Genomic DNA, 15,932 nt, shown 5'->3' with positions numbered 1-15,932 from the left:
ACCTCTGTCCCTCCCTGTGGAATATTGTCCATCTCTCCCATGTGTTCTAATATTGACCTTGTCCCTCCCATGTGGAATATTGACCTCTGTCCATCCCATGTGTTCTGAATATTGACCTTGTCCATCCCATGTGGAATTCTGACCTGTGGGTCCGTCCATGTGGAATATTGATTCTGTCCCTCCCTGTGGAATATTGACCATCCTGTTGATAATGTTCCAGCCTCTAAGGTTGTCCATCTTTTGATGAGTGTTCTGATTCTCTTCTCTGATGAGGTAATTGGTCTCTTGTTGGTGAGGTAATTGGTCTCTTGTTGATGAGGTAATTGGTCTCTTGTTGATGAGCTAATTGGTCTCTTGTTGATGAGGTTGTCCATTGTCCATCTCTGTCTCTTGTTGATGAGCTCTTGAGCTGTCATCTGTATTGTGTTCTAATATCTCTGTGGGTTGTCCATCTGTCCTTTTGTGTTCTGAGCCCAATCTCGTGAGCCTGGCCATCTGTATTGTGTTCAGCAATGTGTGGGTAACTAGTTTGGTGTAGGCTATTTAGGAAGTAAGACTGATGGGTTGTCCATCCCTTTATTGTGTTCTGACATCTGCAATTGGGTTGTCCATCTCATTTTTGGAATAGTCAAATAATGGTATACAGTATTGCCCATTGATTCTTGAAGAATGTAACTTAGAAATGCTTCATGAGCTTAGTTCAACTGTCGTATCCATCAGAACCCAAAGTATAATCCTGATTGACTCCAGATGGTTCCAAGAACTTATTTCAAATGTAACCCAGAGAACTCTAGCCGTGGTTTTCTATCTGGTTGAGAGCTGTTCAGACAGCTGAGGTTTGTAGAGGTCTATGTATCTGAAAGGTGTGTTCTGATTCCAGCTATCTCTGTAGGTTGTCCATCTCTTTATTGTGTTCTGATTCCAGCTATCTCTGTGGGTTGTCCATCTCTTTATTGTGTTCTAATATCTCTGTGGGTTGTCCATCTCCTTATTGTGTTCTGATTCCAGCTATCTCTGTGGGTTGTCCATCTCTGTATTGTGTTCTGATATCTCTGTGGGTTGTCCATCTCTGTATTGTGTTCTGATATCTCTGTGGGTTGTCCATCTCTTTATTGTGTTCTGACATCTCTGTGGGTTGTCCATCTCTTTATTGTGTTCTGATTCCAGCTATCTCTGTAGGTTGTCCATCTCTTTATTGTGTTCTGATTCCAGCTATCTCTGTGGGTTGTCCATCTCTTTATTGTGTTCTAATTCCAGCTATCTCTGTGGGTTGTCCATCTCTTTATTGTGTTCTAATTCCAGCTCTCTGTGGGTTGTCCATCTCTTTATTGTGTTCTAATTCCAGCTATCTCTGTGGGTTGTCCATCTCTTTATTGTGTTCTAATTCCAGCTATCTCTGTGGGTTGTCCATCTCTTTATTGTGTTCTGATTCCAGCTATCTCTGTGGGTTGTCCATCTCTTTATTGTGTTCTGATTCCAGCTATCTCTGTGGGTTGTCCATCTCTTTATTGTGTTCTAATTCCAGCTTTCTCTGTGGGTTGTCCATCTCTTTATTGTGTTCTAATTCCAGCTATCTCTGTGGGTTGTCCATCTCTTTATTGTGTTCCGATATCTCTGTAGGTTGTCCATCTCTTTATTGTGTTCTGATTCCAGCTTTCTCTGTGGGTTGATCTGATCTCAGATCTGTCATCCTTCAGCTGTTCAAGGCTCTAATAGAAACTGACTTATGCTTCAGCACTGAATATCATCAGGGATATAAAATAGTGCCTCTTCACTCCAGAAATGCGGTTGTCCATAGCTGATTGAAGGCTAGTTTTAGTAACAATGAGGGGTTCACAGGGTTTTTTGGAAGGGATAAGATAGAAGGCTTCTAATGGGTTCACATGGGTAGCAGTGGGTTCTCACTCATACCATTCTTTATCAACCTTTTGTATTGATAAATGGTTGGTTGTTAATCAGTACATTTCTCCCATTTCCAATGTATCTTTGCGGGGGTTATAGACCCTTCAGATGCTGAGGATTTAATCCATCTGTCTTCCTCTCCAGTGCCTGAAATCACCAAGGTGACCAGAGTGATCGAAGGAGAGCCGACCCTCACCAAGGTTACGAGACGCATCGAGGGAGTACCGTCCGTCACCAAGGTTACCAGGGTCATCGAGGGCAAACCCACTATCACCAAGGTTACCAGAGTTGTCGAGGGCGAACCCGCTATCACCAAGGTTACCAGGGTCATCGAGGGCGAACCCGCTATCACCAAGGTTACCAGGGTCATCGAGGGCGAACCCACAATCACCAAGGTTACAAGAGTTGTCGAGGGCAAACCCGCTATCACCAAGGTTACAAGAGTTGTCGAGGGTGAGCCTGCCTTCAACAAGGTTACCAGGGTCATCGAGGGAGAACCAAGAATTACCAAGGTTACCAGGGTCATCGAAGGAGTGCCTTCCATCACAAAGGTCACCAGAGTTATTGAGAGTAAGTTCCCATGTTTCCAAAATGTTGGATCTGGAACATTGGCTCACAGCAAGGCCGTGGCTAAGGCTTGGGTTGGTCAATTTGTGGGTTAGGATAGCATTTGAAAGATTTGCTTGAGAAGCAAACGAAAGTTTGGGACTCACAGCTCTCTGACGTCACATTGAGGATAGTTGAATGTAAATATGACATTGACCTGCTGCCGGGTTGAGTTAGATTACAGTGGGAGACATAAATAACTCCTCTATATCCTCTCACACAGCTCCCCGTGGTTCCTCCGATGGAAGGCTGAAGACTGAAGGAGACATCAACGAGATGCTTGAGGAAGGTCAGTAAAGATTTGCTACTTTATTCCTTCAGATGTAGTACTTCAATAAATAATCCATAGTGTTATATCTATTTATATCAAACGTATACAGATGCTGTTTCTTAATTTGATCATCCTGCGGTGCGAAGGTGGTGTATTGGAGATTTAAAAACACTTCTAACGTTTGTAATTTCCACTTTAATATTTCAGACTTGATTTACCGTTAAAAAGAAATGTCCGGGAATTATTATCCACATAACGATTTACATTTCCTGTTCCTGCACCTTTATTTTACTGCTGTAGCAAACTGGCTCAAATTAAGATGCGGCATCTGTATCAATGTATGGACGTCTTTAAACAATATAAGGTATAGACGTCAATGTATGTTAAGACGAAGAGGAGGAAAACCCTTACACTACAGACGTCAATGTATGTTAAGACGAAGAGGAGGAAAACCCTTACACTACAGACGTCAATGTATGTTAAGACGAAGAGGAGGAAAACCCTTACACTACAGACGTCAATGTATGTTGAGACGAAGAGGAGGAAAACCCTTACACTACAGACGTCAATATATGTTAAGACGAAGAGGAGGAAAACCCTTACACTACAGACGTCAATGTATGTTGAGACGAAGAGGAGGAAAACCCTTACACTACAGACGTCAATGTATGTTAAGACGAAGAGGAGGAAAACCCTTACACTACAGACGTCAATGTATGTTGAAATTTTATAGACCTCAACGTTAAGTTAACATTCCCCAGACGTCAATTTATGTTAACAATATAATGATATATTCTCATCATGTCCCTCATTTCCTCAGGGATATATATATATATATATATATATATATAGTTGAATAATATTTCATGCAAAGCCTTTGCATGTTTGCCATTGGAGAAAAGGCATCTACTCCTAATATGGGCCATATAGCTTTGTAACATGTTGACCAGTTGTTGATGGAGCTTTACATACATGCACGTCGCCTAGTCATGTTGTATGTGACACGTTGGTGTAATCCATCACGTTTGTGCTACGTTACGTTGAAAGCCTGAGAACTGTTGGTGAAGCCTCTCCTGTTCCCAAATACTAATGTTGGACAACTTTCAATCCATCAACAATGTGTTTCGTGTTTTCTTGTAACTACTTTAAGAATTGGCAGGTGCAGTGTATTGAGATACTGTCCGTCAGATATCTCTGAAACAGACCTCCGCAGGGGAGCAGACATCAACTAGTGGGTTTTAGAGACCGAAACGGACCTTTGATCAAGAGCTTGATAATTAGTTGACAAGTTGAATCCGGTGTATTAGTTCTGGAATATTTGAAATACATCTGCATTCTGTTGTAGTCCATATTCTGTTGTAGTCCATATTCTGTTGTAGTCCATATTCTGTTGTAGTCCCATGTTCTGTTGTAGTCCATATTCTGTTGTAGTCCCATGTTCTGTTGTAGTCCATATTCTGTTGTAGTCCATATTCTGTTGTAGTCCCATGTTCTGTTGTAGTCCCATGTTCTGTTGTAGTCCATATTCTGTTGTAGTCCATATTCTGTTGTAGTCCCATGTTCTGTTGTAGTCCATATTCTGTTGTAGTCCATATTCTGTTGTAGTCCATATTCTGTTGTACATTTACATTTACATTTAAGTCATTTAGCAGACGCTCTTATCCAGAGCGACTTACAAATTGGTGCATTCACCTTATGACATCCAGTGGAACAGTCACTTTACAATAATGCATCTAAATCTTAAAGGGGGGGGGGAATACTTATCCTATCCTAGGTATTCCTTAAAGAGGTGGGGTTTCAGGTGTCTCCGGAAGGTGGTGATTGACTCCGCTGTCCTGGCGTCGTGAGGGAGTTTGTTCCACCATTGGGGGGCCAGAGCAGCGAACAGTTTTGACTGGGCTGAGCGGGAGCTGTACTTCCTCAGTGGTAGGGAGGCGAGCAAGCCAGAGGTGGATGAACGCAGTGCCCTTGTTTGGGTGTAGGGCCTGATCAGAGCCTGGAGGTACTGAGGTGCCGTTCCCCTCACAGCTCCGTAGGCAAGCACCATGGTCTTGTAGCGGATGCGAGCTTCAACTGGAAGCCAGTGGAGAGAACGGAGGAGCGGGGTGACGTGAGAGAACTTGGGAAGGTTGAACACCAGACGGGCTGCGGCGTTCTGGATGAGTTGAAGGGGTTTAATGGCACAGGCAGGGAGCCCAGCCAACAGCGAGTTGCAGTAATCCAGACGGGAGATGACAAGTGCCTGGATTAGGACCTGCGCCGCTTCCTGTGTGAGGCAGGGTCGTACTCTGTGGATGTTGTAGAGCATGAACCTACAGGAACGGGCCGCCGCCTTGATGTTGGTTGAGAACGACAGGGTGTTGTCCAGGATCACACCAAGGTTCTTAGCGCTCTGGGAGGAGGACACAATGGAGTTGTCAACCGTGATGGCGAGATCATGGAACGGGCAGTCCTTCCCTCGGGAGGAAGAGCAGCTCCGTCTTGCCGAGGTTCAGCTTGAGGTGGTGATCCGTCATCCACACTGATATGTCTGCCAGACATGCAGAGATGCGATTCGCCACCTGGTCATCAGAAGGGGGAAAGGAGAAGATTAGTTGTGTGTCGTCTGCATAGCAATGATAGGAGAGACCATGTGAGGTTATGACAGAGCCAAGTGACTTGGTGTATAGCGAGAATAGGAGAGGGCCTAGAACAGAGCCCTGGGGGACACCAGTGGTGAGAGCGCGTGGTGAGGAGACAGATTCTCGCCACGCCACCTGGTAGGAGCGACCTGTCAGGTAGGACGCAATCCAAGCGTGGGCCGCGCCGGAGATGCCCAACTCGGAGAGGGTGGAGAGGAGGATCTGATGGTTCACAGTATCGAAGGCAGCCGATAGATCTAGAAGGATGAGAGCAGAGGAGAGAGAGTTAGCTTTAGCAGTGCGGAGCGCCTCCGTGATACAGAGGAGAGCAGTCTCAGTTGAATGACTAGTCTTGAAACCTGACTGATTTGGATCAAGAAGGTCATTCAGAGAGAGATAGCGGGAGAGCTGGCCAAGGACGGCACGTTCAAGAGTTTTGGAGAGAAAAGAAAGAAGGGATACTGGTCTGTAATTGTTGACATCGGAGGGATCGAGTGTAGGTTTTTTCAGAAGGGGTGCAACTCTCGCTCTCTTGAAGACGGAAGGGACGTAGCCAGCGGTCAGTGATGAGTTGATGAGCGAGGTGAGGTAAGGGAGAAGGTCTCCGGAAATGGTCTGGAGAAGAGGGGAGGGGATAGGGTCAAGCGGGCAGGTTGTTGGGCGGCCGGCCGTCACAAGACACGAGATTTCATCTGGAGAGAGAGGGGAGAAAGAGGTCAGAGAACAGGGTAGGGCAGTGTGAGCAGAACCAGCGGTGTCGTTTGACTTAGCAAACGAGGATCGGATGTCGTCGACCTTCTTTTCAAAATGGTTGACGAAGTCGTCTGCAGAAAGGGAGGGGGGGGAGGAGGATTCAGGAGGGAGGAGAAGGTGGCAAAGAGCTTCCTAGGGTTAGAGGCAGATGCTTGGAATTTAGCGTGGTAGAAAGTGGCTTTAGCAGCAGAGACAGAGGAGGAAAATGTAGAGAGGAGGGAGTGAAAGGATGCCAGGTCCGCAGGGAGGCGAGTTTTCCTCCATTTCCGCTCGGCTGCCCGGAGCCCTGTTCTGTAAGCTCGCAATGAGTCATCGAGCCACGGAGCGGGAGGGGAGGACCGAGCCGGCCTGGAGGATAGGGGACATAGAGAGTCAAAGGATGCAGAGAGGGAGGAGAGGAGGGTTGAGGAGGCAGAATCAGGAGATAGGTTGGAGAAGGTTTGAGCGGAGGGAAGAGATGATAGGATGGAAGAGGAGAGAGTAGCGGGGGAGAGAGAGCGAAGGTTGGGACGGCACGATACCATCCGAGTAGGGGCAGTGTGGGAGGTGTTGGATGAGAGCGAGAGGGAAAAGGATACAAGGTAGTGGTCGGAGACTTGGAGGGGAGTTGCAATGAGGTTAGTGGAAGAACAGCATCTAGTAAAGATGAGGTCGAGCGTATTGCCTGCCTTGTGAGTAGGGGGGAAGGTGAGAGGGTGAGGTCAAAAGAGGAGAGGAGTGGAAAGAAGGAGGCAGAGAGGAATGAGTCAAAGGTAGACGTGGGGAGGTTAAAGTCGCCCAGAACTGTGAGAGGTGAGCCGTCCTCAGGAAAGGAGCTTATCAAGGCATCAAGCTCATTGATGAACTCTCCGAGGGAACCTGGAGGGCGATAAATGATAAGGATGTTAAGCTTGAAAGGGCTGGTAACTGTGACAGCATGGAATTCAAAGGAGGCGATAGACAGATGGGTAAGGGGAGAAAGAGAGAATGACCACTTGGGAGAGATGAGGATCCCGGTGCCACCACCCCGCTGACCAGAAGCTCTCGGGGTGTGCGAGAACACGTGGGCGGACGAAGAGAGAGCAGTAGGAGTAGCAGTGTTGTCTGTGGTGATCCATGTTTCCGTTAGTGCCAAGAAGTCGAGGGACTGGAGGGAGGCATAGGCTGAGATGAACTCTGCCTTGTTGACCGCAGATCGGCAATTCCAGAGGCTACCGGAGACCTGGAACTCCACGTGGGTCGTGCGCGCTGGGACCACCAGATTAGGGTGGCCGCGGCCACGCGGTGTGGAGCGTTTGTATGGTCTGTGCAGAGAGGAGAGAACAGGGATAAACAGACACATAGTTAACAGGCTACAGAAGAGGCTACGCTAATGCAAAGGAGATTGGAATGACAAGTGGACTACACGTCTCGAATGTTCAGAAAGTGAAGCTACGTAGCAAGAATCTTATTGACTAAAATGATTAAAATGATACAGTACTGCTGAAGTAGGCTAGCTGGCAGTGGGTGCGTTGTTGACACTACACTAATCAAGTCGTTCCGTTGAGTGTAATAGTTTCTACAGTGCTGCTATTCGGGGGCTAGCTGGCTAGCTAGTAGTGTTGTTTACGTTACGTTGCGTTAAAAGAACGACAATAGCTGGCTAGCTAACCTAGAAAATCGCTCTAGACTACACAATTATCTTTGATACAAAGACGGCTATGTAGCTAGCTACAATAATTACGCAATTATCTTTGATACAAAGACGGCTATGTAGCTAGCTGAGAAGAAATTGCTAAGATTAGACAAATCAAACCGTTGTGCTATAATGAAATATAATATAATGTAATATAATGAAATGTAAAAAGTTATACTACCTGCGGGAGCGAAGCGCCGATGCGACCACTCTCTCCAAGATCACCACCATCCACGGCAACCCGGTCCATGTTCTTTTCTAGTCCATATTTTATTGTAGTCACCAGGGTCGAGGGTATAGGACCAGGGTCGTACAGGACCAGGGTCGAGGGTACGGGACGAGGGTTGCGGGTACAGGACGAGGGTCGCGGCTACAGGACCAGGGTCGAGGGTACAGGACCAGGGTCGCGGCTACAGGACCAGGGTCGAGGGTACAGGACCAGGGTCGAGGGTCGCGGATACAGGACCAGGGTCGAGGGTCGCGGCTACAGGACCAGGGTCGAGGGTACAGGACCAGGGTCGAGGGTCGCGGGTACAGGACCAGGGTCGAGGGTCGCGGATACAGGACCAGGGTCGAGGGTCGAGGGTACAGGGTCGAGGGTACAGGACCAGGGTCGAGGGTACAAGACCAGGGTCGAGGGTACAGGACCAGGGTCGCGGGTACAGGACCAGGGTCGCGGGTACAGGACCAGGGTCGAGGGTACAGGACCAGAACTAGGGAGCTGTGTTCTACAGTGTGAAACCGTATCTGTGGATCCATGCATCCGCCATTTTGTGTCTAACAGCTCCAGTTTCCTCCCACAGGCCCGGAATTCTCTAAGATCACCACCATCCACGGCAACCCGGAAATGATCGACCAAGAGTCAGAGAGGATCACCAAACTAATCCAAGGTCAGAACCTACAATCTTTCAAATTGAAGTCCTAATCAAGACTTTCAGACCTGAAGACAAGTTGTCTCTGTTAAGCACCTTCCCCTAATTTAAACAACATACAAGCATGTAATCGTTAGGAAGGACATCCTCCCTGCATAGCGTTGCTAATGGCTTTTGCTTCAGAAATATGCAGATTTTGTAACACAGAAGGGTGTCAGGAAAGCCATTTTACAAAGTGTCTTGCGTTCTTGCATTGGGTACTTGCATAAGGTATAGATTGTGTGTGAGGCTGCATGTTCCATTTGAGTGATGTTTTGTTTTCTCTCTCTACAGGTGGAGGTGGTATAGGGGCCCCTGCCAAAAGAGCTCCTGGTAACTACAGAGACATGACAAGACACACACAGACACACACACATCAGTGAAATTACAACTCATTCACAACAGGTTCGTCAACAGCCCTACTTAACACTGATGATCAAAACAACAAATGATTGTTGTCAGCACTGTAAGACACTATGCAGACAGTCACCAAGTCAACAATATGCAGACAGTCACCAAGTCAACAATATGCAGACAGTCACCAAGTCAACAATATGCAGACAGTCACCAAGTCACCACTATGCAGACAGTCACCAAGTCACCAACTCAACAATATGCAGACAGTCACCAAGTCACCAAGTCAACACTATGCAGGCAGTCACCAAGTCAACAATATGCAGACAGTCACCAAGTCACCACTATGCAGACAGTCACCAAGTCACCAACTCAACAATATGCAGACAGTCACCAAGTCAACAATATGCAGACAGTCACCAAGTCACCAAGTCAACAATATGCAGACAGTCACCAAGTCAACAATATGCAGACAGTCACCAAGTCACCACTATGCAGACAGTCACCAAGTCACCAACTCAACAATATGCAGACAGTCACCAAGTCAACACTATGCAGACAGTCACCAAGTCAACAATATGCAGACAGTCACCAAGTCAACAATATGCAGACAGTCACCAACTCAACAATATGCAGACAGTCACCAAGTCAACAATATGCAGACAGTCACCAAGTCAACAATATGCAGACAGTCACCAAGTCAACAATATGCAGACAGTCACCAAGTCAACAATATGCAGACAGTCACCAAGTCAACAATATGCAGACAGTCACCAAGTCAAATATGCACAGTCACCAAGTCAACAATATGCAGACAGTCACCAAGTCAACAATATGCAGACAGTCACCAAGTCAACAATATGCAGACAGTCACCAAGTCAACAATATGCAGACAGTCACCAAGTCAACAATATACAGACAGTCACCAAGTCAACAATATGCAGACAGTCACCAAGTCAACAATATGCAGACAGTCACCAAGTCAACAATATGCAGACAGTCACCAAGTCACCAACTCAACAATATGCAGACAGTCACCAAGTCACCAACTCAACAATATGCAGACAGTCACCAAGTCACCAACTCAACAATATGCAGACAGTCACCAACAATATACAGACAGTCACCAACTCAACACTATGCAGACAGTCACCAAGTCAACACTATGCAGACAGTCACCAAGTCAACAATATGCAGACAGTCACCAACAATATGCAGACAGTCACCAAGTCACCAACTCAACAATATGCAGACAGTCACCAACTCAACAATATGCAGACAGTCACCAACTCAACAATATGCAGATAGTCCCTAAGTCTACCGATCAAATATCTGTTATCGTTGGAAAACCCTAACCTGTGATTCATACTGGTGGTCTCTACCTCTCTGTCTCTGTCTCTCTCTCTGTCTCTCTCTTTCCATTTATTTTTCTGTTATACTCTTATTTTTCCTTTCCATCTCTTCTTCCTCTTCCGTGACTTTTCTTCTGTCCATCTCTTTCTCTACAGTTGGTGTAAGGAGGAGGAAGGTAAGGCTGGTTAGACGCCACAACAACCAAAAGTCACATCCAGCCAAGACCAGTCCATACCAGTCCAGGCCTGCCCAGTCCATATCAGTCCAGCCCTGACCAGTCCATATCAGTCCAGTCCGGACCCGCCCAGACCAGTAAAGACCAGTCTAAACCAGTAAAACCAAACAAGTAAAGACCAAATAAAGACCAATCCAGACAAGTCCAGACCAGTAAAGACCAGTCCAGACCAGTAAAGACCAGTCCAAATCAAATCAAATCAAATGTATTTATAGAGCCCTTCGTACATCAGCTGATATCTCAAAGTGCTGTACAGAAACCCAGCCTAAAACCCCAAACAGCAAGCAATGCAGGTGTAGAAGCACGGTGGCTAGGAAAAACTCCATAGAAAGGCACGAACCTAGGAAGAAACCTAGAGAGGAACCAGGCTATGTGGAGTTCAGACCAGTAAAGACCAGTCCAGACCAGTAAAGACCAGTCCAGGCCAGTAAAGACCAGACCAGTAAAGACCAGTCCAGACTAGTAAAAACCGGTAATGACCAGTCTAGAGCAGACTAGCCCTGCAGGGATATCTTTACAGATCAACATAGAGACACTGCAAGGAGCTCGCCAAGGTATACAGCAACACAAAAACACTTTCTAAGTTCCCTTGATGGGAAACAAAAGGAAGAACCCATGTGGAACATCTATAACAATCAAGTAATCGCCCTGGGGAGCAAAAGAGGTTGAAAAGGTGTTGGAAATACGCATTTTTGGGGGTTGAAAAGACGTTGGAAATACATCGTTTCAACCAATTTTGCTCACTGGGCAGCGGTGAACAATGAAATCAACCTAGAGTGAATCAACTGGGCCAATGGTGTCGGACATGATGTTTTAACAATGCTAAGAGAATCAGTTATCCTACACGTAATGTTTGCACTGTATGCCAAGAAAGGAACTTTTATCAACTTTTATGAACTTTTGCTTTGGTATGGATGAGGTAGAACATTGGAAATAATAATTGTATGGTGGAAAAGAATAAACGTTTGTTTTTTGTTAATCACATGGTTTAATAGGGTGAAGACATTTTGTACGTTTTTTTATGGTGCTGGCATTCTGTATTGTGCATCTCGACCAATAGAAATGAAGCACTCTGTCTTATAGTTGCTTCTTGACCAATAAGACTTAAGCATTCTGATTTATGGATGCATCTCAACCAATTGAAATTAAGCAATACTTTTTATCCTTCAAAGATGCTGTAGTTATCGAAACTTGACAACCTACCAGGTTTCTTTAGTTTTACTTAGTTTTTAGTTTTTCCTGTTTCGATTACTGTTTTCTGGTTCATTTGTTGGGGTTTGTTATTGAGACTGTTGATGTTCAGTTGTACAATAAGACCTACCCAACATAGACCTACCCAACATAGACCTACCCAACATAGACCTACCCAACATAGACCTACCCAACATAGACCTACCCAACATAATACCTACCCAACATAGACCTACCCAACATAATACCTACCCAACATAATACCTACCCAACATAGACCTACCCAACATAGACATACCCAACATAGACCTACCCAACATAAGACCTACCCAACATAGACCTACACAACATAATACCTACCCAACATAGACCTACACAACATAATACCTACCCAACATAGACCTACACAACATAATACCTACCCAACATAGACCTAACCAACATAATACCTACCCAACATAGACCTACCCAACATAATACCTACCCAACATAGACCTACCCAACATAAGACCTAACCAACATGTATTGGAAATAAATGTTCAATAAATGTTTTTTTAATCATGTCTGGTCATATTTGTATTGTATTCAATCTTTATTTTAGCAGTCATTCCTATTGTTACTGAGGTGTCTTTTACAGAGGAACCCTGCACTACAAGCCCAGCAGCAATTACACAAAGACCATTACACAAAGACCATTACACAAAGACCATTACACAAAGACCATTACACAAAGACCATTAGACAAAGAACAATACACAAAGACCATTACACAAAGACCATTACACAAAGACCATTACACAAAGACCATTAGACAAAGACCATTTACTAAGTCCATTACACAAAGACCATTACACAAAGACCATTACACAAAGACCACAAGAGGAACCCTGCACGACAAGCCCAGCAGCAATTACATAAAGACCATTACACAAAGACCATTACACAAAGACCATTACACAAAGACCATTACACAAAGACCATTACACAAAGACTATTAGACAAAGACCATTACACAATTACACAAAGACCATTAGACAAAGACCATTAGACAAAGACCATTAGACAAAGACCATTACACAAAGACCATTACACAAAGACCATTAGACAAAGACCATTACACAAAGACCATTACACAAAGACCATTAGACAAAGACCATTACACAATTACACAAAGACCATTAGACAAAGACCATTACACAATTAGACAAAGACCATAACACAAAGACCATTAGACAAAGACCATTACACAAAGTCCATTACACAAAGACCATTAGACAAAGACCATTACACAATTACACAAAGACCATTACACAAAGTCCATTACACAAAGACCATTAGACAAAGACCATTACACAATTACACAAAGACCATTACACAATTAGACAAAGACCATTACACAATTAGACAAAGACCATTAGACAAAGACCATAACACAAAGACCATTAGACAAAGACCATTAGACAAAGACCATTAGACAAAGACCATAACACAAAGACCATTAGACAAAGACCATTAGACAAAGACCATAACACAAAGACCATTAGACAAAGACCATTAGACAAAGACCATTAGACAAAGACCATTTACTAAGTCCATTACACAAAGACCATTACACAAAGACCATTACACAAAGACCATTACACAAAGACCGCAAGAGGAACCCTGCACGACAAGCCCAGCAGCAATTACACAAAGACCATTACACAAAGACCATTACACAAAGACCATTACACAAAGACCATTAGACAAAGACCATTTACTAAGTCCATTACACAAAGACCATTAGACAAAGACCATTAGACAAATTCCATTACACAAAGTCCATTACACAAAGTACATTACACAAAGACCATTAGACAAAGACCATTAGACAAAGACCATAACACAAAGACCATTACACAATTAGACAAAGACCATTACACAAAGACCATTAGACAAAGACCATTAGACAAAGACCATTAGACAAAGACCATTACACAAAGACCATTAGACAAAGACAATTAGACAAAGACCATTAGACAAAGACCATTAGACAAAGACAATTAGACAAAGACAATTACACAAAGACCATTAGACAAAGACCATTAGACAAAGACCATGAGACAAAGACCATTAGACAAAGACAATTAGAGAAAGACCATTAGACAAAGACCATTAGACAATTAGACAAAGACCATTAGACAAAGTGAATTACACAAAGTGAAATACACATATAGTATACAGGATCAGAATACATGATGAGAATACATGATGAGAATATATGATTATAATACATGATTAGAATACGTGATTAGAATACATGATTAGAATACATAATAGGAATACATAATCAGAATACATGATTAGAATACGTGATTAGAATACATGATTAGAATACATGATTAGAATACATGATTAGAATACGTGATTAGAATACATGATTAGAATACATAATCAGAATACATGATTAGAATACATGATTAGAATACATGATTAGAATACATGATTAGAATACATGATTAGAATACATGATTAGAATACATAATCAGAATACATGATTAGAATACATGATTAGAATACATGATTAGAATACATGATTAGAATACATGATTAGAATACATAATCAGAATACATGATTAGAATACATGATTAGAATACATAATCAGAATACATGATTAGAATACATGATTAGAATACATGATTAGAATACATGATTAGAATACATAATCAGAATACATGATTAGAATACATGATTAGAATACATGATTAGAATACATGATTAGAATACATAATCAGAATTATTAGAATACATGATTAGAATACATGATTAGAATACATGATTAGAATACATAATTAGAATACATAATCAAAATACATGATTAGAATACATGATTAGAATACATGATTAGAATACATGATTAGAATACATGATTAGAATACATCATCAGAATACATGATTAGAATACATGATTAGAATACATGATTGGAATACATGATTAGAATACATCATTAGAATACATGATTAGAATACATGATTAGAATACATAATCAGAATACATGATTAGAATACATGATTGGAATACATGATTAGAATACATGATTAGAATACATAATAGGAATACATAATCAGAATACATGATTAGAATACGTGATTAGAATACATGATTAGAATACATAATCAGAATACATGATTAGAATACGTGATTAGAATACATGATTAGAATACATGATTAGAATACATAATCAGAATACATGATTAGAATACATAATCAGAATACATGATTAGAATACATGATTAGAATACATGATTAGAATACGTGATTAGAATACATGATTAGAATACATAATAGGAATACATAATCAGAATACATGATGAGAATATATGATTAGAATACGTGATTAGAATACATGATTAGAATACATGATTGGAATACATAATTAGAATACATGATTAGAATACATAATTAGAATACATGATTAGAATACATGATTGGAATACATAATTAGAATACATGATTAGAATACATGATTAGAATACATGATTGGAATACATAATTAGAATACATAATAGGAATACATAATTAGAATACATGATTAGAATACATAATAGGAATACATAATTAGAATACATGATTAGAATACATGATTGGAATACATAATTAGAATACATGATTAGAATACATGATTGGAATACATAATTAGAATACATGATTAGAATACATGATTAGAATACATTAGAATACATGATTAATACATAATTAGAATACATGATTAGAATACATGATTAGAATACATAATCAGAATACATGATTAGAATACATGATTGATTAGAATACATAATCAGAATTGATTAGAATACATGATTAATACGTGATTAGAATACATGAATACATGATTAATCAGAATTAGAATACATGACATGATTAGAATACATGATTAGAATACATAATCAGAATACATGATTAGAATACATGATTAGAATACATGATTGGAATACATGATTAGAATACATGATTAGAATACATGATTAGAATACATAATCAGAATACATCATCAGATTATATGACCAGAACTCCATGAGCATTAAGCAGAAGCACAAGCG

General features: G+C 42.2%; 1 protein-coding gene across 1 annotated transcript in view; it reads left to right on the top strand.

Annotated features, from left to right (window-relative positions):
• Window positions 1–12,414, top strand: part of LOC124015504 (periostin-like) — a gene marked incomplete at its 5' end in the record, with an annotated part of 36,761 nt that extends 24,347 nt beyond the window's left edge. Inside the window, 5 exon segments of the mRNA XM_046330751.1 lie at window positions 2,047–2,472; window positions 2,732–2,797; window positions 8,611–8,697; window positions 9,013–9,051; window positions 10,581–12,414. Of these exon segments, the coding sequence (XP_046186707.1) occupies window positions 2,047–2,472; window positions 2,732–2,797; window positions 8,611–8,697; window positions 9,013–9,051; window positions 10,581–10,699 (737 nt within the window).
• Between the last annotated feature and the right edge of the window lie 3,518 nt (window positions 12,415–15,932).

The sequence above is a fragment of the Oncorhynchus gorbuscha genome, linkage group LG02, assembly GCF_021184085.1.
Source record: "Oncorhynchus gorbuscha isolate QuinsamMale2020 ecotype Even-year linkage group LG02, OgorEven_v1.0, whole genome shotgun sequence".
NCBI lineage: Eukaryota > Metazoa > Chordata > Actinopteri > Salmoniformes > Salmonidae > Oncorhynchus > Oncorhynchus gorbuscha.
This window is presented reverse-complemented; position numbering and strand designations above follow the sequence as displayed.